This window comes from Micromys minutus (genome assembly GCF_963924665.1).
Source record: "Micromys minutus genome assembly, chromosome: 7".
NCBI classification, from domain to species: domain Eukaryota; kingdom Metazoa; phylum Chordata; class Mammalia; order Rodentia; family Muridae; genus Micromys; species Micromys minutus.
In genome coordinates, this window is record NC_137976.1 from 60,807,470 (window position 1) to 60,830,843 (window position 23,374).

General features: G+C 38.6%; 1 protein-coding gene across 7 annotated transcripts in view; it reads right to left on the reverse strand.

Annotated features, from left to right (window-relative positions):
• Nucleotides 1-2,640: 2,640 nt before the first annotated feature.
• DLG1 (discs large MAGUK scaffold protein 1) overlaps nucleotides 2,641-23,374 on the reverse strand; it is a 194,378-nt gene continuing 173,644 nt past the window's right edge. For all 7 annotated transcript variants that reach the window (XM_080919614.1, XM_080919610.1, XM_080919611.1 and 4 more), the window contains 7 exons: nucleotides 20,735-20,776; nucleotides 18,334-18,384; nucleotides 17,439-17,540; nucleotides 17,031-17,203; nucleotides 11,904-12,013; nucleotides 7,860-7,951; nucleotides 2,641-4,312 (listed from right to left, as the gene is read on the reverse strand). In XM_080919614.1, the coding sequence (XP_080775740.1) occupies nucleotides 4,206-4,312; nucleotides 7,860-7,951; nucleotides 11,904-12,013; nucleotides 17,031-17,203; nucleotides 17,439-17,540; nucleotides 18,334-18,384; nucleotides 20,735-20,776 (677 nt within the window). In that variant the 3' untranslated portion in view covers nucleotides 2,641-4,205. The remainder of the gene's footprint in view (nucleotides 4,313-7,859; nucleotides 7,952-11,903; nucleotides 12,014-17,030; nucleotides 17,204-17,438; nucleotides 17,541-18,333; nucleotides 18,385-20,734; nucleotides 20,777-23,374) is intronic.

Here is a 23,374-nt window from a genome sequence, read left to right on the forward strand (position 1 = left end):
TCTATGAACACCCACATTCCCCAGAATGATTATCCCAGACTCTTCTGGATATCCTTGACCTTACCCAGTCTCAGGGGAGATGTCACATGTACTTTATGGCCTGCTGGTCTGTGTATTTTAAGCTGAGCCTCTAGGCCTTTTAGCTATAGAACCCACCCTCATGGTCAAGTGTACTTTGTAGAAGAGATTCTATGTAGTCTCCCGGTAAGCTATCTTGAACACATGGAGTTCGACAGATTGGACTGAGTGTTGCTGGAATTCTTTTTCTGTGTTGCACTGTGTTTTAAACATGCTGACAATGAGGCACCTGGCATTGGAATTCCTGAAGTCTGGTCCAGGTTGACGAAGTCGATTTGCACGAGTATTCATTCTTATCTCATCATACAGTTCTCTTCCCTGGATGACACCCGCAGGGACCCCCTTGGAGCCTATCCCCTACACTTCTGGCTCATGGTTCAAGACCAGGTGGTGGCCTACATTTTGGCTAGCAATCCCATAGAAGCATGGTCCCTGAGGCTCTAAGAGCCTGGATTTCCAGAGCTGGAAAGTGATGGCTGAGTGCCCCTGTTACCAACACAACAGGTCTCAGTCCTGTTTTACATAAAGAAATTCTCAGGTAGAGGTGGCTAAACCTTCAATGCTTCAATTCAGCAGGGCACCATTCAACCTGCTACAGCCCACTATTGTTCTGCTGGTCTAGGCCGAGCACAGAGCTTGGTCCCTACCTGTGTTAAAACATCAAAGAACACATTAGAGTGACAGGCTGGGCTACAGAGGTCTGTCCACCGTCCAGCTTGAGATACGCTCTGACGCTCCCTGCCCTCCCTTAAGAGAAGTCATCTTTCAGTAGCTGGATCAGTACGACCTGTGAAGTCCTAGTGATTTAAAGGACTGGTGTGGGGCTGGAGAGATGGCTCAGTGGTTAAGAGCACCCACTGCTCTTCCAGAGGTCCCGAGTTCAATTCCCAGCAGCCACATGGTGGCTCACAACCATCTGTAGTAAGATCTCATGCCCTCTTCTGGTGTGTCTGAAGATACGGTGTACTTACAAATAATAAATCTTAAAAAAAAGAAAAAAAAGACTCATTGTCTGGGAGCTGAGATGGGTCTGGGTCAGAGTGATGCCAGTAAGATGTTTGGGAAGAATTATTTGGTGACTGAAAAGCTAGGACATGTCAAATGCACCTGGAGTTGAGGTGCTTAGATGAGCATTTGCGGACAGGGGCCGTGGTAGTTAGCCCGAGAGAGAAGAGCTGAATTAGTGTCAGGTAAAGCCGACCAGAAGCAAGCACTGTTTGTTCAGAGAAATGGAGCTATCCTCAGAAAACTGTCTCTTCCAGTCTTAAATACCACTAGGGAAGTAGGTATTTTTAATTAAACGACTCACAAGATTTAGAAAATCTTTTTGTAGAGACTCCCACTGTGGGACATATGGAGCGTTCAGGCACAGTGCTGTAGCTGCTCCATCTGGGAATCGAGTGAGCCTAATTTTAGACAGCTTAAAGAGAGTGTCAGAGATTAGATCACTACCTTCCCTAGAGAAAAGTTCCCACCGTGCACTCATTAGCAACGTTCACACGGCAACTGTCCATGAACTGACTTCCACGTATTTACATTAAGAAAGAAATGTACATTAACTGTACAAGGTTAATAATTTGAGTTTTTGTTCACATTTCATATAGTTCTTTAAAAAGAATTTACTCACAGTACAAACTGTTCAAACAAAAACCTATTACCAACTACTTACTGTTTGAGGTAGAGGTAAGTGTAAATGTCTGTGCTGGATAAATACTAAGATTCCTAAGGGTTAGTCCAGTGCCACATTGAAGGACTTAAACCAGAGAAGATGGCTGAGGACTGTGTGCAAACTGTACTGTTAGACTATGGAGCCAGTCCTTAAATACAGGGCAGTTCAATCCTAATGCTCTAAATCATGCAGTGGAATATTTAAAAATAAGAATTCAGGCAACTAATATATACGGGAGACAAGCTATAACCTTTGGAGTTTTTGAACTCCAAAGAGTTTACAAAAACAAAACAACATCACACACCAGTCTCTTGGGAATGGTTTTCCTAGTGGGGTGGCTTGTTTTTGTTTGTTACTTTGACTTCAGCCATGTTGTGACATCTTTGGGAATTAGGATCCCTGTGGGGTAGCAAAACAAGGATCAGAGCTAGATGTCCTCAGTAACCCTGGTGACCTGAATGCTTGGGAAGCTGTGCATGAGTTATATGCAAATACAGTATCATTTTCTTGGGGTTTGGGCACCAACAGCTTTTCCTGTATCCTTGGATCAATCCTCTCCTCAGACTGAGACAGGAAGTAGGAAAAGGAACAACTGGCTTTCACAGGTATATTTATGACAGCTAGGGTGACTTTCTAAAGGTGTACGTATGTTTTTCATCAGAATTATTTCAATGTATTGTCAGTTTTTCGTGTGTGCTGTAGGTGGCTTATGAGCTCACAACAACTTTTATTTTTCTTTCTGAGTTTATGTTTTTTAGCAATTTACTGCATGTAGTGTAAGAACTGCATATACTGCTCATGTCTTTAAACCTGACTTATGTAATGTGGTGAACCATCCTAATAAATGCCAGCTTATTTAAAACAACTCCAAAATTCAAGACACATGTAACATATAGATTTTACAATAAAGTTTATTAGCTGTTCTCCTCTTTCTCATAAGTGGAATGGATAATTCTTTACAAACAAGTACTCATTTGAGAAATTTTAAAGAGTTTCCAAAATCACATATTGAATAAACAATTCCAAAGAGCAATGAGAAGCCAAATGACATTAATAATGGACGAGAGGAAGTGAGTCCTGAAGGCCTCTCTGACTCACTGACGTCTCAAGGAAAACCTGTGCAATTCCCGTTCAGCGCAGCGACGTAAGATGAAGTGTAGGGGGATCTCAAAAATGGAGTTTGTCTGTCTATTGATAAAAGGAGGAAAACTAGGAGGAAGGCAGAGGACCCAAATTAAACTCCATGACAAGAACAGCACTGACAGAAAACCTAGGAAACTTCTGGAACTTCTGTAGGAAAGAGGAGAACAGGCTTGACGTGTACTCACAATCTACTCTCCCTAGAGGCTTCTCCTCACCGCCACCATACACCTGCTTCAGTTCACATGATTAAGGACGATAAGTCTCATCAATTAATATTTAATTTAAAAACCAAACAAAAAGTTAGAAGTAGGTGGCAAAAGAAAAATATATTTTAAATATATATATATGTTTGTGTGTGCAACTATGTAAAGAAAATAATTCCCATAGTTACAGAGTTTAGTTAAAGAAAGTTTTATATATATTTATATATTTTTTTATTATAACAAAATAGGCAGTTATTGTGGGTAAAATAGTCATTAAAATCTGACCCCTCCCTAAGCATACATTAAAATTTTAGGCTATGAATTGGACTCTTTTCCACCGCCATGATTGCTACATGTCCACCAAGACATTTCCTCGTCCGCAGTTCTGTGTGTGAAGTGAGCTCTCTGTGCCCGATGGAACAGTAACCACAAAGTGTACAGACAATGCTTGAGGGCCACTATCCACAGTGCTGCATAAGCCGATTAAAAACACTCCCATGGTTATTCCTGGCAAGTGTCCCAGGGGCAGGGCACACAATAAAGACCTGTCATGAATAACAAACAGCCCTCCTGAAATCATGAGCTAACTCGGACATTAATTTTGAAATAAATTCCTATTTTTCTTATTTGTTTTTAATGGAATAATTACTTTAATGGCAGAAGTCAATGAGGAAAGAACTTGAGAGCTAATACACTGGCCTAACCATGCTATTAGAGTTAAGCGTGCACAGTTGCTCAAGGCCCACTGAGTCAATGATTAAAACCACTTTTCTCTCATTTGTACTGAAATTGGAAAGAATGTATATAAAGCTTTTCTGAAAATCTCTTAAAGTTAACTTTCCCTTAAACATTAAGGAATTTTACAATTTTGCATCTCCCCAAACCCTAGATAGCTGGTCAGGCCGTTTGTCTTCCATTCTGAAAAGTGGCCAGAAACCAATAGTGACACAGAATAATACAGATGATGCAACATGAAGGGACACATGTCAAGAATGGGCACAACTGCCGACCATGAGGAGGGGATCTGCCTCAGCGTGGAAGGAACACTTAAGACAGACTCCAGAGCAGGGCAGAGAGATGAGACCATGGAAAAAGAAAGACAACATCCGTCTTCATAATTTTTCTTTTGCTGGGACCCAGATGTAAGGACCAGACTGCTCTTCTATGATCTGCTTCACTTGGTTGTAAATGTCCTCCAGCGTGTCCCCCTGCACAATAGCTGCAACGACAGGAAGTACGAGCGCCCGTTAGTTGTCCGCCTTTGCCATCAACATTTCCTGTGAGATGGGAGAAGGCAGTGTACTACTTGTTTACAACAACTGTCAATTAGTCAGGTTTACAACTGTACAATACAGAAAACAACTGACCACAAGTAAGGCAGGCATCTGTCTCTACCCTCTGACTAGTGTGCTGGTCATCGCTCCCTCGCTTACTCTTCTGACGGTGCTGGGCACTGAACCTAAGGCCTCGCACAGGCTAACCGTGTGCTCTCTCTGATTTATGCCTCTCGGTTGTTAGCTTTATTATTTTAATACAAACTACTTCCTTGACCTCTGTGGGAACTACAGAGCAAACACAGCTAAAACTCATGTGGTGGCAGCAGCAGGAGAGGGGTGTGAGGGACAGATAGCAGGTCACATACTCTGCCCAAGTAGGTGTGGCATGCAGACTGAGATACACAAGCTGTATCTTAGTGCTAGAAACTATTAAATCAACATTAGAAAGTCCATTCCTGAATTGTGTAAGTAAAAACTGATAACACACCATGTGTCATGAAGCATACTTACAATTTACAACTTGAAAGGCAGAGGCAGGAGGATTATAAATTCTAGGTCAGCCTGGGCTATACAGATCCTTTTTCAAAAAACCACAACTAACAACAACAACATGGTAACAATTACTAAGAACTAATTATTTGGATAATTTGTTCTCTAGATCTGTAAGGATCAAGGGTTAGTTAATACAACTAAAAAGGGCTCAGCATGGAGCCAGGCAGGTGCTTAGAGCCATTCAGCTCAGCACGAGTTTGGGACTGAAAACTAGCAGCAGGTGTGAGCAGGTGTAAGGAAATTGAGATGTCCCCTGTGGCCTGAGACATCTGGGGTAAAATGCCAGATGAAGATGTTAAGTCAAATTGTCCATGTTGGCGAGTGAGGTTAAGAATATGAGGTATTCTTAAGGTAAGGAGGAACATTTATGTACATAAAAAGAGCTTCTGTGTAGCTAAGAATGACTGGGTAATCAAGTTTTAAGTTTTATAATGTTTACAAGTATCAGTTCTGTCAAAGTCCACATTTTGAGCTACATATAGATATCCTTTAATATTTGCGAAGACGGACATTTGGCAAACGCCCGTTTCTGTGACTGGGTCAGTGTGTAACAGGGCAAGCCCACATGGCAGGCAGTGAATTACTCTAGGGAAGGGCAGCTGCTGAAGAACTGCACTGGGAAGCACACATCTTGCTTAGTATCAAAGTCGTGGTTCTCCCTGGGTTGGAAGAGCAGCAGTCAAGTCCAACCAACTTAGCCATCACAACCAACAGCACTAAATGAATGGTCCAGACTGGTGTCATAAGGACTCATGACGCGGAGAATGAAATGTTACTTATCTGATATGCCAGCTCCAAACTAACCAAATCTAAGGAGATTTCACAAGAGAACTGGCCTTCACTCTTTAAAGAATGTCAAGGTAGTTACTGGGTTTGGTGGCACACACCTTTAATCCCAGCACTGGGGAGGCAGAAGCAGGCAGATCTCTGTGAGTTTGAAGTCAGCCTGGTCTACAGAGTTCCAGGACAGCCAGAGCTACATAGAGACCCTCTCTGGAAAAAAGTCAAGGTTGCCAACGACTGACTAGTAAGTAAGGGCTCGCTCAATGATGTGTGGTAGTTCAGTGCAACATATTCCTGGATTGGGTCCTCTGAGTATTTTTTTCTTTTTTTGTCATCTTACTCTAACAACTGCCACTCCTGGGGAAAGCCTGTATAAAAGGGTGAGATAACCCATGCTAAATTTCCCAAGTATGATTAGCAGCACTCTCATCATGTGAAGGATATAAGCAAGTGCTCATGCTATCAAACCTCTAAAAGAATTAAGTACTGACAAAAATATTCATATAATGTTATGCCAAAATGTCTTTAAAAATCTGTATATGTTCCCCCCCCCCTTTTTAAAATAAAGTCGTAAGGAAAAAAAAGAGAAAGTTTTGAAATACTGAAATATTTAGAAGTAAAAGGCACCTATTTGTAACTTTCTCAATTGTTTTAGAGATAAAATGTTAACATTGGGAAATCAGGGTAGAAGGCATGCCCCCTGCCCTGTGTAGTCCCAACTGTCTGAAACTCACTCTGTAGACCAGGCTAGCCTTCAATTCAGAGATCTGCCTTCCTCTGCATCCTCAGAGCTGGGATTAAAGGTGTGAGCCATTTTGTTCTATGTTAATATTCTTACGGTTTCCCTGTACGTGTGAAATTAAAAAAAAAAAAAAAAAAAGATGCTCTTCCCTTTAGCACGTGGCTTATGCTAAGAGAGCGCTTATTGGAACTCATGTGATCATTATTTTAAACGAGGTCAGGACAGTATGTATACACTCAGCTACTCAGGCAGCAAATGTACAGGAGTTCAGGGCCACCTTGGTACACGGTCAGAGCCTATCTTTTTATCATAGTGCTAGGCTGCTGTTGGTCACTCAGTCCCTCCAGCCCTGTGTGCCTGTCACCTGGAGACCATCCCTCTCATTTGGCAGTTCCCAGAGCTTATACCCAGTCTACAGAAAACACAGCAAGAGGTATAAGCCAACAATCTCACTTCTGGGTATAGATCCAAATAGAAATGAATCAGTGTGTGAATGAAACATCTCCAATTCTCTTTTAATGTCATTATTTACAACAGATAATCCAATGAAAACCACCTAAATGTTTGCCAACAAAGAAAATATGGGGGTATTTAAATATCTATAATAAGAACATTATCCAGCTGTAAGAAGGAATCTGGTCATTTTTTAACAACATGAATGAATATACAAGATCTTAAGGTACATTAAATCAGATACATAAAAATAATTCCAACATGGCTTCATTTCTCAGTGGAATCTAAACTGAAGTCAGAGGCAGGAAGCACAGTGACGGTTCCCAGAGACTGGGGGCGGGGGACAGAACAGGAGAAGAAAATAGTGGTCAAAGGATAGACATTTCTATTTTTAGGGGGGAAATGTGCTGTAGTCACAGCTCAGTGACAGTGCTTGCCTAGTATGTTCAAGGTCCCAGTACTGGAAAATCTAAGACCCTAAAAGAACAATTTCTGGCTATCTAATGTACAGGCAGTAATGACATTAACAAAGTAGATGCCAAGTGACCTCACCAACAGACACACACAAGCACACACAGCAGCAGGACTGGTGGCCACAGATGTACTCCTATGACTGCAGTAATCAACTCACGAAGTGTACACATCCCACTGTGCACTCTGAACGCCTAGGGAATCTGTCAGTTCCATTTAGTAAGCCTGGGAAAAATTTATAAAAATTTAGAAAGGGTAAGAGAAAGTCAGAGCCTTCAAGGAAGCAGTGAAATCAAACCTATTTTTCTCTGGTCAAGAACTACTCCCATGCACACAAACCTAGGCACACTACATTCTCTATTACCAGCCAGGCTGTTTCCCACAGGACAAAACAACAGATCTTCCATGTTTGTTTTGAAAGCTACAGGACTAGTCACTACCAGTAGATATGGCGACAGCACAGGCAGTAGTTATACAAGAGCTCCCACCTGTAAAGTGTTCAGTGAACTCCTGCTCCAGTTTCACGGCTCTCTCAAATGTTTTTCTGGCTTGTTCTTCTGTTAGTCGCTTATTCATTTCCCTATGCAAATAAATTTAGAAATTGGTGATTACCATATTGCAATACTCTTTGAAAAAAGATATCAGAGGACATATAAGGCATAAAATAGTGAGTAGTTCAAGTCTGCACAAACTATAGCTGTCACTGGGAACAGATGCAGTCACTAGGCCTGCTGTCTGACAAGGACTGTGGCACTTTCTACACTAGCTCAGGGCCATGAATGCATTCACCTGAGTTTCCCTATATACTTCATATCAAGATGTGATTCACAGCGTTCACTTGGAGGATAGAGGACAGCTCTGTAGAATTGCTTCTCTCTCCCGCCCTTCACACGGGCTGCAGGGATCAAATGCACATCAGCAAGCTTATGCAGCGGGCTCCTTCCCCTCATCCTCACTGGGTGTAGGGTGCTAGATCCACAGGCTTTGTTTCTTTAGTGTTAATGCACCATTCATGCTTTCTGACTCCAAAGTTTCTGATGAGGATCCTGCTGATCATCTCACTGGAAGATCTCTTGTGTGTGACGAGTCATTTCTCATTCTGTGTACAACAGTTTGACGGTAACATGCCTCAGTTAGGGCACTTCCATCTCTTATGCTTGAACTTTACTCAATGCTTCGAATATTTATGACTTTTAAATAAAACCTGGAAAGTTTCTTCAAATAATTTGTCCCTGCTCACATCTGACATTCATAACGTATGCTGACCTACTCAATGCCATCCCCTAGTTTCTTGAAGCTCTGTTAAATTCTGTTAAGTTAAATCTCCAATGTTCTTCAGATTTGATAATTTCCATTGCCCCATCTTTAAGTCTGATGAGTCTTCGGCCTGTTCAAATTTGCCTCTGAATCTCCCTACTAAATTTATTTCAGTAACTGTTTTTAAAGATCCAGAATTAAAAAGAAAAAATTTAGTTTAACTATATATGTATCTTTGTGTTGTGGTGTGGGTATGTGTATTTGAGTGCAGTGTGTGTGAAGGCCAGAAGAGGACATAGGTCCCCTAGAGGAACCTGACTTGGATCCTCTCTAAGGGACATCTGTGCTTTTAGGGGTGAGCCATTGCTAGCCTCCTAAACTTCAAGTTTCCTCTTTATCAATATTTCAAACTTGTTCAGGTATACTTTTCCTGACTTTGACCTTGCCTATTAGTTCTTTTACTAATCTTCAAGGCATTATAAATACTACATAACACAAGGACAGAAAGGATACGACAAGAGATAAAGAGAGGGACGACAGAGGTGAATATATATGATACAAATGCATGAGAATGTTATATGGAAACCGTTATTTCTTACTTAAAAACAATGAATAAAGTAGTCTTATAGTCTGTAGTGAGCTTGACATCTGGTCTGCCTCGGGGACCATTTGATTTTTCCTTTAACCATTCTTTGCTGTTTCTTTGTATACATCTTGTTTTGTTAAAAGTTCATATTGGATTATTATGATTCAGCAACTCTACAGACTAATTTTTGCTGTTTTATTTAAAATTTATTTATTGTTGTAGAACAATTCTGTGCTGAGGCAGCTTGACATAAGCTGAAGATTTTATTCAGGTATTTTCTGAGGCTGACTTTCTATGGTCATGTACAATATATCTATAAATTCCATCCATACGTGTGGCACTTTCAAATGGCTACCAAAGTTTAAAAAAAAAAAAAAAAAAAAAAAGCAAAGTCAGGGAGGTGGAGTGGGTCTGGGGAAAGGCACTGGTGCATTTAAAACTTTGACAATTACTTTGTAAGCACCTTATTATACTTCTGAGCCAGAAATAGCACCAGCCAGCACAGCCATTGCTGGTAGGGTCTTTGTTGTGTCCTTTGTGGTATCTTAGAAATTGTACACAGACTGCTGAAGAGGCTGCTTGCTATGGGGCTAAAAAAAATGGGAGATATATCATGCTGAGAGCTGAACTTAACCTTTTAACCCTACCCTAGGAAGCTGTAAGGCTTCAAAAGTCTTCAAAGTTCTGGTATAGGAATAGGCTGAGCAGATAGACCTTGCCAGGGAAGCCACTGTGTAGACAGGGCAGCTACTGGTGTGTTCTTTATTGGGAGGCTCTCTTTGATGGGAATTCCAGCCCGTGTAACTCCTACACCCTTTATTTATGCTGGCCATGTGCCCTACTCTGGACTTTAGTCTCCTGATAGATTTTTAAAATATTAAATCAGCCTTAATATTCTAGGAATAAATTCTGCTTGTGGTTATTATACAAGATTTTCTTTCCTTTCATCCTTTTCAAATTAAAGTTTTTGAGGTATAACTTTAAAAACATTGGAGTGTGGTAATGCACATGTACAGCTTGACACAGTCACAAACCTGTGCACCCAGCACTCAGGTCTAACAGAGCAGCTCTAGTGCTCTGGGACTCAGTGCGCCATCCTTATGGCTAGGTTTCATTTGGTTTTTGAAAGCGATGATCAATCCTGGAACTGTAGAGCGTGTTTACTTCTGAGATCTTTTATTCAAATTATGATTCTCTGATGCATTTGTACATACATGGAGACTGCTCATGATTATTCTTGCAGAATGTTTTATTGTGAAAATGTCATTGATGTATTTGGTTGGTGGTGATCATTTAGGTAGTTTCTAGGTGGTGGCTATTTGAATAGCTCTTTTGCTGGCAAGAAAGTATGCTTAACACAAGCAAGCATTTCTGTTGTATGTATTTAGGAAGGAGAGTTCTAGGCTAATCATAAATTCTGCATGTATCAAGCTTTTAAAGTTACTGTAAAATAATCAATGTAGACTCACCAATGACACTTGAAGACTGAGTTGTTTCAGATGCTTTGTATTCCCGTCAAAGATGAGCTGTCTTTTTCCATTTTTACCCTCCTAATATGCAGGTTAGTAATATTATGACATCAATTGTTTAAAGATAGTGGCCATACTAAGTGTGTGCTCTGTCCAAGGCCTAATTTCCACTGGGTCACTGTGTCAGAACTATAATGACCACTGATGTACACTGATCACCCTTTTCCATCCCGGTGCAAACTGTAAAAATGCTTAACTTTGTTTCTTGGTCATTCTTAATGTGTATTGTATTTTCAAAGAACAGCTTTCCATTGATTATATTGATCTTCCCACTGTTCTATACTGATTTGACACTACACTGATCTTTCTTCTGGTGTCTTTCCCTCATTCTGTAGTCCTAGCTGGGGTTGACAACACTCCTTCTGTTTAGTTTTCATGTTTACAGGCTGTGTTATCTCCACCAAAAAGATGACATAAAGTTTGTAAGCTTTATATGTAGTTTAAGCATTTATTATATTTTCTGTGATTTATTTTTTAACCTATTCAGAAATATAATGCCCAGTTTCTAATATATATGTATTTGAGTCATATTTTTATAATTAATTTCCAGTTTAATTTTGCTGTGGTCAGAGCACAAATTTCAGTCATTTGAAAACTGTATTCCAGCAGACAGTTTAGTCACTGTCACATGTGTCTGAAGTCAGTATGTATTTTACATATGTCGAGTACAGTATTTACTGAGCTTTAGTTTTTAATGAACAGGATATTTAGGCTCACTGATACTATATTTTTGTTCTGCTTTGCTGTTTTTATTTGCATTTTCTTTTGTTTTTTTACTTAATTCTACTCAATTACACTGTATCATGTAGCAAATGTGTGTTGGGTGGGAGTGTTGAGGAGCAGCTTGCAGGCAGGAGTCCTCCTCCCTTGCTGTGTGGATCCTGGGTATTGAGCTCAGGCCCTCAGGCTTGGGGCAAATGCCCAGCCGTCTTACGTCCTGTCAGCCAGGGAGCTGCCATCCTTTAACCTTTTAATGGCTACCATATAGCCGCACTGCCGATTCAATAATATGAATGATGATATTTTACATCACAACACCCTCTAGGATAGGCATAAATATCGTTATCTTCATCTTATAGACGGAAAAGACGATGACAAATAAGTAACTCAGGGCTGGCTGATTTGCATTTAAAGGGAACACTCTAGACATTTACACTTACATGATATTTTCCATCGATTTGGGTTTAATAAAAATAGATATTGGGTACAGCTGTGCAATCTGCAACCTCTTTATGGCGTTTCCAGACACATCAAGGATACAATGTTTGCCCTAAAAATAAAGACAATAAAGAAGACAATTAAGTAAGTGGGCCAAATCTTTTCTATTACACCAAAGGAGTTTCCCACAGGTCACAATCTGATTGTACTTCATTTAGATCTTTTTACTTCAAGTAAAATTGTCATTTATCAGTAAATTTCAGAAGGAAAATTAAATGAAGACAATGATGATAAATAACTGCTTTTCCATTCTCAAAGCCAAAAAGAATTAAAATCAGGTCTCATATTCCTAGTTTTTATAGACCAACAACTTCTAAATGGGTGGGAAAATGGCTCAGCAGTTAAAAGTGTGCATTCTTCTTACAGGGTCTGAATTTAGTTCATAGCCACCATGCTGGGTAGCCACCTGCTACTGGTTAAACTATGGCTTCAGGTGATCCAACACCCTCTTTTGACCCCAACAGGTACCTCTACATCCTCCCATGTATAGACACCCCCCCCCATGTATGTATAGGTTAAAATCTACAAGTAAATCAGAAGGCCATTAACAAACTTCATTCCATACAATGGCATGACTAGCAGGTGAGAAGGCACATGGACTGTGGCTGCCTTTTACTCAGAGCCTGTAAAGCCTCACTACCACTGCCCTCTAAAAAGTTGTTTTTATTTATGCACATGCCTGTATGTGTCCAAGGAGACCAGACCCAACAATGGACCATCTCTTTGGAGCTGGAGTTATTAGATGCAGTTGTGGGTCCTCAGTGAGAGCAGTACACACTCTTAAGCACCGAGCCATCTTGCTAGTCCCTCAGTACTGTGATTTCATGCTTCCAACACTCATTTTATTGGGGGGCTGGAAGATACCATAAACTGCAATTTGGAAAACCCAATTCTGGATTTACACAAAAGATCATTTACATTTTTGTTATAGCTGTATATTTCCAAGTTTCATAGAAAAGTATATAATGAAAATTAAATAAATTGTATTGGAATATTTAAAATCAGGTCCTTGGTCTCATACAATACCTTGCAATTTAAAGACTAGGGTTTATGTTAAGAAATGATACTCAATTTAATAGGCATGTTTACAATAAAAATTAATATTGTAAAAGACTTCAAACATACAAAAAAGTAAAGAAAATAATGTACTCACGGTATTAAAAAAGTTGATAATTTTATTTATTTTTTAAAGATTTATTTATTTATTATATATAATTACATTGTTGCTGTCTTCAGACACACCAGAAGAGGGCATCAGATCTTATCACAGTTGGTTGTGAGCCACCATGTGGTTGCTGGGAATTGAACTCAGCACCTCTGGAAGAGCAGTCAGTGCTCTTAACCACTGAGCCATCTCTTGGTTTGCTTGCTTACTTAATGTATATGAGCATATGTGTAGGCTGACATCAGGTGTCCTCCTTAATTGAGCCTCACCTTACTTTTTGAGACACGGTCTCACTGCACCTGAGGCTTGTCTCCTAGTGGCTAGACTAGCTGCCAGTCATTTTTGGGGAGCTTCCTGTCTTTGCTTCCCAGGGCTGGGATTATAGGTGCACAGTGACACACTCTGCTTTATGTGGATCTAATGCCAGATATTCATGTTTATGTGGCCAGGACTTTACTAGCCCCGTGTTAGGCTAAGTTGTAATTAATGGATACGTTCAATGGAAGTGATGCCTCACTGGAGGAAGCAGCTCACTGGGATTTCTGTTTATTTCTGCTCTCTCCTCTTTGCTTCTTCACTATGGACTGAAACCAAGAGCTAAAGCAAATCCTTCCCTGTTTTCCTTCACAGTGACAGAAAACTAACATGCTAGCTTCACTCTTTACATACACACATCAGTTTTAACTGTAAACTGCAGGAATAATATTCCTTTGGCCTATATTTCCCAAATATAATCACAGTATAAATCTAGCTGGTCATCTAATGCTCCTTATTGAAAAATCAATAGAGAGCTGCTGGCTGAGGTTGCAATCTAGGATATGTTTTTAATTTACTGACAGTGTCTGAGTTGCCAGCAGCTGAGCAACTTAGCCCTTATCTTTCTAGGTCTTGGTATTTTACTATTTTTGTCTTGTTCTTTGAGACAGGGTTTTTCTGTGTAGCCATCGCTGTCCTGAAACTCAATCTGTAGACTAGGTTGGCCTTTAAGAGATCCATCTGCTAAGTACTGGAATTAAAGGTGTGTTCCCTACCCGCACTCCACTCAACCTGATTTACTTTTTAGGATAAGCTTGCTCCCTCAACCTGGAGCATTGCGTCCACCCTGCTCAACCCCAACCTGCCTGGGTTTTACATGAGTACTGGAGATGGGAACACAGGCCCCCATTCTAACCAAAAGCACTGTACTTTATCCTGTGAGCCAACTCTTTCTAGCCCTGATCTTGGCAATTTTGAAGAGTACAGATCATTCATTTCATAGGATAGGACTTATTTGGCTTAGCCTGCCTCTTGACCATCAGAGGGCAAGTTACACAATTCTGGAATACCTCTAACAGGTATCCTGTTCTTAGTTCATTTTATCAAGAAGTTTTGTGATATTTATTTTTCCCATTTCTAATAACAATGTGGTTACATTTAAACTTCTGTCTGTTTAAAAGTTCTCCACTGTAAAATTATCTTTGCCCTTTAAACTATTTTCAGGGTAGATACTTTCAATGAATGTAAATAATCTTGTTTCTCACAATATGTCACTTACTGTGATTATTTTAAGACATAATTTTAATCATCTCTTAATGTTCTTGCCTGAAATAATTATTAGCATGAGATTTTCAGGAAAGATCTCCCAATGCTGTCATTCCCAGGCCTTGGTCAGCAGCAGACAATGCCATGTAAGGCTTCTCCTCCATATTTTCATCCATGCGCTTGCTTACGCCTTCAGGGATTACTTAATTTTTATGTAGCACTGTGTTTTATAATCAGTTATTAACTTACTTTGACAATCGAATGCTACACTCTTTGATCTGCCTCCCACTTTCCTGTCCTTTGTTAGTAACTAGTCTTACCAGTTATGGATTAGTCCTTCCTGTGGTTACACACAACTGAGTAGATGTTCTCTTATTTCTTCTTTTAAAATACTAAGTCATAGATCCTCTGCATGTTGCAAATCAATTCATTTATTAACTCTAAAGTTTATGGGCATTACTGATTTCAATCACTTTAGCACTGAACAGTTTACAATATCTTACACTTTGATTAAGGCCACAATCACAACCCCTTTGTGCAAATGCAGCTTTCATATCAGGAGTGTGTCTGGGAAAAGTCCTAAAAGTGACTGCTCAGTGGAGGACGGGAGTTTACTAGCTGCTGCCACATTTCTTCCTGACCAGTGTTCTGCAGGAGCAGAGCTTTTACTCGATGAACTTCAATCTATCATCTTTTTCTTCTGTGGACTGTGCATTCAACATCTTTGTCTAACTTAGGGTCATGATTTTTCTTGATAAGTTACTTATTTCTATTTTATTTTATGTATGAGTACCTACCTGCATGTATGTATGTAGCATGTATGTGCACCATATGTGTGCATACTGCCCTTGGGGGCCAAAAGAAGGCATCAGATTCTCTGAAAGTGGAGTTATAGAGGATATGAGTTGTCAGATGTGCTGGGAACTCAACTCAGGATCTCACAAGAGCAGCCAGCACTCCTAACTGCTGAGCCATCACACTGGCTCCTCATTATTTTTCTCAGAAGTTTATAGTCTTAGAATTTAGATCTATGACTTATTCTTTAGTTAGATTTGTAAGTAGCATGAACTGAAGCTATTTTATTGCTGACATTCCATATTCAAATGCTATCTGTCCCTTCACAGAATTTGTTCTTTTCTCCATTATGACGGTGTGTGTGGGTCTATATTGCAGAATTACAGTTTTCTTGATAGAGACAGAGTCTTGATATATTGAAAAAATTTGCCTTTATCTCCTGGGTTCAAGTGATCCTTTTGTTTTACCCAAGTAGCAGAAATCCTATTTGTGTGCTACCAGTCTAGGCTTATTTCAGAATACTTCAATGTGTAGCCCCTTTGATCTATGACTCTCTTTATATAGAGATTACTATTATTATTATTGTTGTATCAAAATTAAGTAGTATGAGTCCCCCAACTTTGCTATTTTTACAAAACTGTCTGGCTCTGGAGAGATTGTCTGGACTGTTAAATGAGGTGGGAAGCATTGTCTTGAATGTGGGTGGCACAGTTTATGGACCGGGCCCTGAACTGTACAAGAGGAAAGAAAGGAAGCAGGAAGCAAAGGTCTTGACTGTAGACATGCTGTCATTGGTTGCTTTGAGTTCCTGCCACTCTGAATTCTCATCAATTAAAGGATCACTGGAATTATAAGATAAACCTCTAAGATGCTTTGATTAGAATTTTGATCACAATGACAGGAATGACACTAGAGCACTAGAAATTTTTACAGAATTTATAATTATGATATAAAGTCTGTTAGGAATTCAGGGACATCTGATATTTAAGTTATATTTGTTGGGACCTCAGTAAAATGTTAGGGCCTATTTAGCTGTTCCTGGGCCAGCCTGCCATTATAAGGAAACTTCCTAATGCCAATATTGATTACATATTCTGTTATGTTCTGTGCCCTTGGAAACCAATCACAATAGAATCAGTAGAACTGTTTTGCACAGTTACCCACAACAAGCTTGGACTCAAACCAACCACCCAACAGCACTTCCTACACCTATGTATAAGCTTTTATAGTGTTTGCCTTTATTAAACTGTCCCTGGGATGAACCCCAACATAAGTGAGGCACCTGCACCAATATAAGAAGCTATTTGTAATAAGACTTCCATTTTGAGTAGTGGTCGAGTAAAGTTTAAGTTCCAAAGACCTTCCTGGGATTTCATTTTTTTTCCCTCAGGGACACTGGTGACCTTAGCCAGGACAAGACCTTAGGATAACCATCCCCCATTTTATGAATGCATGTGATCATTTCATTCTCAGAATTGACAATGTGTTCTTAGCTGAATTTTCTGAGTCACTGAAGAAGCAACGCTAATACACTATCAAGGCTGATAAAGTGGAGCAGACACTCTGCTTTGGGTGCTCTGGTGCTTACCTTCTCTGCTACTGCTCGCACAGACTGAACGCTCGTTCCATAGAGATGGTTGTTATACTGGCCAGCTTCAATGAACTTATGCTCCTGGATATCCTTCTCCATCTGCTCTCTTGAAGTCACAAAATGATAATCTCTTCCATCCACCTCATAGTCACGCTTTGGTCTAGTTGTATCTTCAATAAAAAAGAACTTGAAGAAGTGTTTAAAATTTAAAAACAGAATAAATACATCTCTACTTAATTCATTCCTTTAAAAAGGTTTAACATAATACCTTTAAATCTAAAAAAGATAAATATTGAGGAAGAAGAAGAAGAAAAAAACACTAACTATAGTCTTTAAAGCAGTTACATTTATTTATACCAAAACAGTGACGGAAAATGTTAAATAGTTTTAATTTGGGTTACTCACGAGGGACACAGGATCCAAATTTGTCAGGAAACTCTGAGATTAAGTCATCATTTACTCTGTCTTTCATAGGTCCTAATATGATGACTGGTCGGGTATAATTAACTACAAAAGCAAACATATTTAAAAGAATAAACACTTAACAATGTATTTCAGCAGAGAACAAAACCATTCTGAATGATTATGAATAAAACCATTCTGAACTATTAATTTATTCTTTCTCTATATTATGTTCTCAACTAAGCACTACTTTGTAAACAAATCCTTATAAAATCTTGGAAGTCAAGTTATATTTAGCATCTTAGAGATTTTAATAGATTGCTAATACTTCATGAAAACTAGAAAGCAAAGTTCAGTGTTTAAAAACAAGAAAGCAGAACAAAGGAGACAAAAACAACTGGGTCTAGGAGGTGGTGTGATGACACTGTGATCTAGAAAGATGAGCTAGCTGAGTGCAGGGGGCCAGGCTGAAGGCGGGAGATCAGTGGTAAGAGTCAGACCGGTACTGTGGTCGGAGGGATGAAAAGGTAGATTCAGTGAGCTTAGGGACACAATACCTATAAAACTCAGCCAATATGAAGTGACTTGGTTCTAATACTTTATGGGTTTAATATTTATATAGAAATTCTCTACATATATAGTTCCAAACTAAGCATATTTATTTTATTTTATACTAATCTCTCTACTATAATTGTTTTTTTATAAGTGACATGATGTATATATATATGTGTGTGTAGGTCAGAGGATAATATTGGTTCTCTCTTTCTACCCTGTCATTTCTTGGGTCTCAACTGAGGTTAGCAGGTTTGGCAGCAAGCACCCTATTCACTGAGCCATCTCATTGGCCCTGAAATATACTTTTTAATAAGGCCATAAAACATCAACAAACTTCACAAACCTTCTTGTTGATTCACTGGCTCATAAGATAAAACATATTCTTCTTGACCACCTATTGGAAAGTTAAAGCAAAGTTAAGAAAATCTGTAAAGAGAACTAATGCAAATGTAACCCTGCTCCACACAACTCACTGAAAAATAAACACCATATACAAAAAGGTACTTATGTCATAAATATCCAAGGCAAGACTTAGAACACAAGGGGGAAATTATGAAACCATAAAGGTTAATTTAATATACAAGACAAATGTATTATTTTTTCCATAGGTTAATGTTATTATGTGCTTATTTATATACATCATCAAATCCATTAAAATCTTCAGTTCTGCCTGGAGATTTAACTTACTGGCAAACTGCCCGAGTTTGATCCCTAGTACTATTTAAAAAAAAGAAAAATCGAATAACAAAGCTGTCTCCCAATAGCAAAGAACAAAACCAACCAACACACCTTCTTCATCTGGGATATAGAACATTTACTATAAATATGTACTATGGCTAGATGTGGGACTGCTTGCCTATAATTCCAGCACTTGAGTCTCAGGCAGGAGGGTTGGCATTTTAAGGTTGGCCTGGACCATGTAGTAAGACTCTACTTAAAAAAAAAAAAAAAAAATCAGAAAAACCTAGTAAGTTGTTGTTTCTGTTCCAACTGAGTATATTGAATTAAACTGAGTATATTGAATTTATTATTGAATAAATAAATTGTATTTATTTATTTATTTATTTGTTTATTTATTTATTTATAATTTTTGTTTTGATCAAAAAAGCACTTTAGAAGTTAAAGCATCTTAAGTTAAAGGAGCTTTGGAACCATTATGAATGAAAAAGAAAAACCTATCAACTAAATCCGATCACCATGAAAATAAATGAAACTGTACTTTGAACACGTACTGAACGAAACAATGAAAACTGGATGATGTATTTGGAAACGTTCTCTTTATCAAGACTCTAACAAGTCCACTGCCTTGGAAGTGGGTTACGATTCGTGCAGCTGCTGTGCTAAAGCTGTAATAGTGGCACAAACATCTGGACTTGCTTGACACTGTGTGTGGTTGCTTCCAACTTCATTATTGTAGTATCATAAAACAGATACTTCATGAGCTGTTTTTCGTTTGTCTGTACTAATGTATCCAGGCATGGTGGCACATGCCTTTAATCCTAGCACTTGGGAGGCAGAGTCAGGTCAAATCTCCGTGAGTTTGAGGCCAGCCTGTTCTGTATAAAGTTCCAGGATAGCCAAGGCTACACATTTAAGTGTCTCAAAAACAAACAAAACAAAACAAAGCAAAATTACTGATATAAAATATGATTTACATACTATAAAAACATGCAGTTGAATATTTCACAACTTAGTAATCCATGCAAACGGTGAGAGAAGACAGTATATACTTTCATGACCCCTTTTAATCTAGGCCACCATCTAACCACTCTAGAGTGGATTCTGGTTATAAGCAAATGAACTGCTGAGATGAAATTATTTTCCCATTCTTTCTCAAATCACATAGCTATTATGTGAGAAGCTATCCAGCAAATGAGTGAGGGTTAAAAAGTATATATTGCCAACATGAAATATCTGGGACTTGTAACAGGATTATTAACCTTTTGAGCAGCCAAATTCATCTGTAATCAAGATTACTTTCATTTTAGACAGCAGTAAAAGAAGTTAAAAAAACAATTTTAATTTTTAAGTTGCTACAATTAATATTCACATACTTTCCCCTCTTTCCACACCCCGCTTTGTATAGTCTAATTAACATCAAGAATATAACTTTAAACACCAAGGGAATAAACAGTATTGTTTTTTTGAGCAATGGTTGCATAGAATAAAAAGAAAATAAACTAATAAAGATTTAGCATTATTAACCTCTTAGTGCTTATATTAAAAAACAAAATTACTAAAGAAAATAGGAAAATACAAGTTTATTCCCCAACATATATTTACTTTTTATAAGGTACACACAAATCTACATACTAAGTATAGTGTAAGTTCTAAAATGAGTTTGTTTTCATTAAAACCTTGAAATTAACCTTTCTGTATGTGGAATTTGAGGACCCCCTTAGCCAGAATGCTTACAGCAAAAATGTTTCAGATTTAGTTTTATGCATTTAAATATATCTATACAACCAAACCTGGCTGAACAATTTTGAACTTACAAATTTGAAATCCCAAGTGTTCCCAGATCTGAAACCTTTACATCGTCACATTGTTTCTATAGACTTGGGCTTGGGTTAGAGACACTCAACCTTCAGGAACATCTTTTCAGGTCTATACTTTTCCTTGGCTCGTCCTGGTTTAACAAACTTCAGAGTCTGACTTTTAGTTTTTAGAGCACATCATTTAGGAAAAAGGCACTCAGAATATTACTTTTTTAAACAAAAGAACAAGCACCGTGAAACACTTACGGTAACTACTTTCACTATCGCTGGCGTTCGACGTTACATGCTCTGAAATTGAAGGAAATTGAAAAGAAAACAAGAAGACACTGTCATGAACTTAAAAGCTGTTAAAAGCAAATTATCAAAATTAAACAAGGTGGTATTATAAATGTTGAGATATAAACCAAATATAACCACATATTTTTTACAAAGCATTTTAGGTTTTTTATGAAAAGTTAATTTTTCAACTAAATTAACATGAATTGTCATAGGAAAATGTCTGTAGTAAAAGACAGTTTATGAACAAAATTCTCAGCAAAAAACCAAGTAGAGCATGGCACAAATACAAAGCAATCTTGTATCAGTCCAAACATACACATAAAATCCCCAAATAGAAAATATACTTGGTACCAAGTGGACAAGGTCCATTTAAGCAAATGGGTGCTCACTTGCTTCCTGATGGAAGGAGGTGCTTTTGTGATTTACAAATAGGTCAGAGGTTTTTACCAGAACATCTTTCTTCTTCAACCTAGGCTTCAGAGGCCATTCAAATCTCTGCAGATGACAAACTGTCTCAAAAAATTCATGACAAGGGAACTAGAGATGCTGAGTGAGACTACGTTCTAATAGTCGGCATACCTTAGCAACTCCAACAAATATTAGTAAAAGGCCACCTAACACTGGTCAAAAGTGGCCATTTCATAATTTGATCACTTGCGAGTAACAGGCACTCATTCATCCCTCAATAAATATCTTCCTTGAATAAAAAAGCAAAAATCTTATTCAGAAAAAAAAGAAAAACTTTCGATTTTCTAATGTTAGGGAGCAACAACAACATTTTAGGGGTTTGAGGCTAAGGTGGCTGTGCCTGTTCTGGAAATTGATGCTCTGCTGGAAGGTAGAACAGACCTCCTAAGAATGAGAAATAAACCTCTTGATTTAACCTGCAGAAGAAAAAGGTGTAATTCTCTAAAAAACTGTGCATGTGCAAATGAGGCAGAGGTCAGCAGCAAACATCTTTTCTGCTAGTTCCCCATCTTATTTTTGAGATTGCTTTTCATTAAGCTTGGAGCTCACTGACTAGGAAAGACCAGCCAAGTCTGACCAATTCCCCCATTTTCACTCCCAAGGGCTACGGTTATAGGCATGTGCTATGAGGCTTTTTGTTTTGTTTTTATTTCCTTTTAAACATAAGGTCCTTGTGTTTGTCCCCATTCTTGTGAGAAAAGTACTTTGATTCCAGTCTTAAGATGCAAACCTTTCTTAGTCAGAATTTACATTTTAAATAAAGCTCTTACAACTTCTAAAACAGAATCAGGGAAGGGAAAGTCATTTTCTTCAGTGTCTTGTAAGTTGCCCACCAAATAACCCCTCCCCACCCTGCCCAAGGAGTCAGTGGGTTGTAAAAAGGAAGGAGGAGACTTGTGGGAAGAAAAAAAAAAGGTTCAGTGGGATTAGAGATGATGATGGGATAAAAATAACTAAAATGTATACATGTATGAAACTGCCAGGGAGTAACACAGGAATTTGTAATGATTTTTCTTACAACTTAAGAAACTTCAACGAAATAATTACACCTAAGAACTAGAACTGACTACTATAAGACAAGCACATGTAAAACAAGCATCTTAAAGTTCACATTAATCTTTCTGTTTCTATTTTTATATGTGCATATGAATGTTTTACATGTGTGCGTGGCTGTGTATGCACGTGTAGGCCCCAAGTGGACGCTGCAATCAATCATCCTCAGCAGCTCTTCTACCTTTTCAGTGAGGCCAGTGTCTCCATCAGACCCAGAGCACACACACTGCTGGTCTCTCTTGCTTGCCTGGGGACCTTGTTTTTGCCTTTAGAGGCAGGTTGCCATACCCACCCAACATTTACATGGGTCCTGGGTTCAAACTATGCTCCTTATAGTTGTAGGGGCAACTGCTTTAACCACTGAGCCATCTCTTCGGCTCACCCCCAACCCCCAATTTTTTCTCATGTTAGTACATAGATTTCACTACAATCATTTGAAATTCCAAATGATATTCAATTTAACTTGTAAATTCTAATCCACCTGTTTTTTACAATATTAATTCTAAATGTCCTTATTTATACCACTTTTTACCTGTCCTATTTCTTTAAAATTTATTATAAGAAATAGGAATGCCACAAAAATCAAAAACTTGTGAAGTCTGTATTAGGATTGGCATTACAATCTTCTAAGTTGTAACCAGTTATCTGCAGGATGGGAATAAGTGGGTGTAAGAGACAAAACTATTAATGCAGAGCTGGTGATTATGACGTGAGGAAATGAATCCTGCAGGGTTTATGTTTATTGTTCTGCCATTCAATACATCTGACATACTACAGAATAAAATGTTACTATCCTTTCTTTTATATTTTACCTACTCACCTTGAGCTCTTTAAAACTGCCAGAAGGTGCACTGTAATAAACTTTTGTGGGTTCTTCACATTTTCTGTATGTGGTTCCTCTATAATAAAACCTTGCTACTCAGAGGGTGTGCCTTAGACTAGGATATTCACTGGTACTTCTTGAACTAACAAGAAAGGTAAAGTGCCCCTCCTCCAAAATTAATGTGTTGGGGTTGGGCTATAGTTCAGTGGTCATTCACTTGCTTGACATGCATGAAGAAGCAAGTGCCTGGGTCCAAGCCCTAG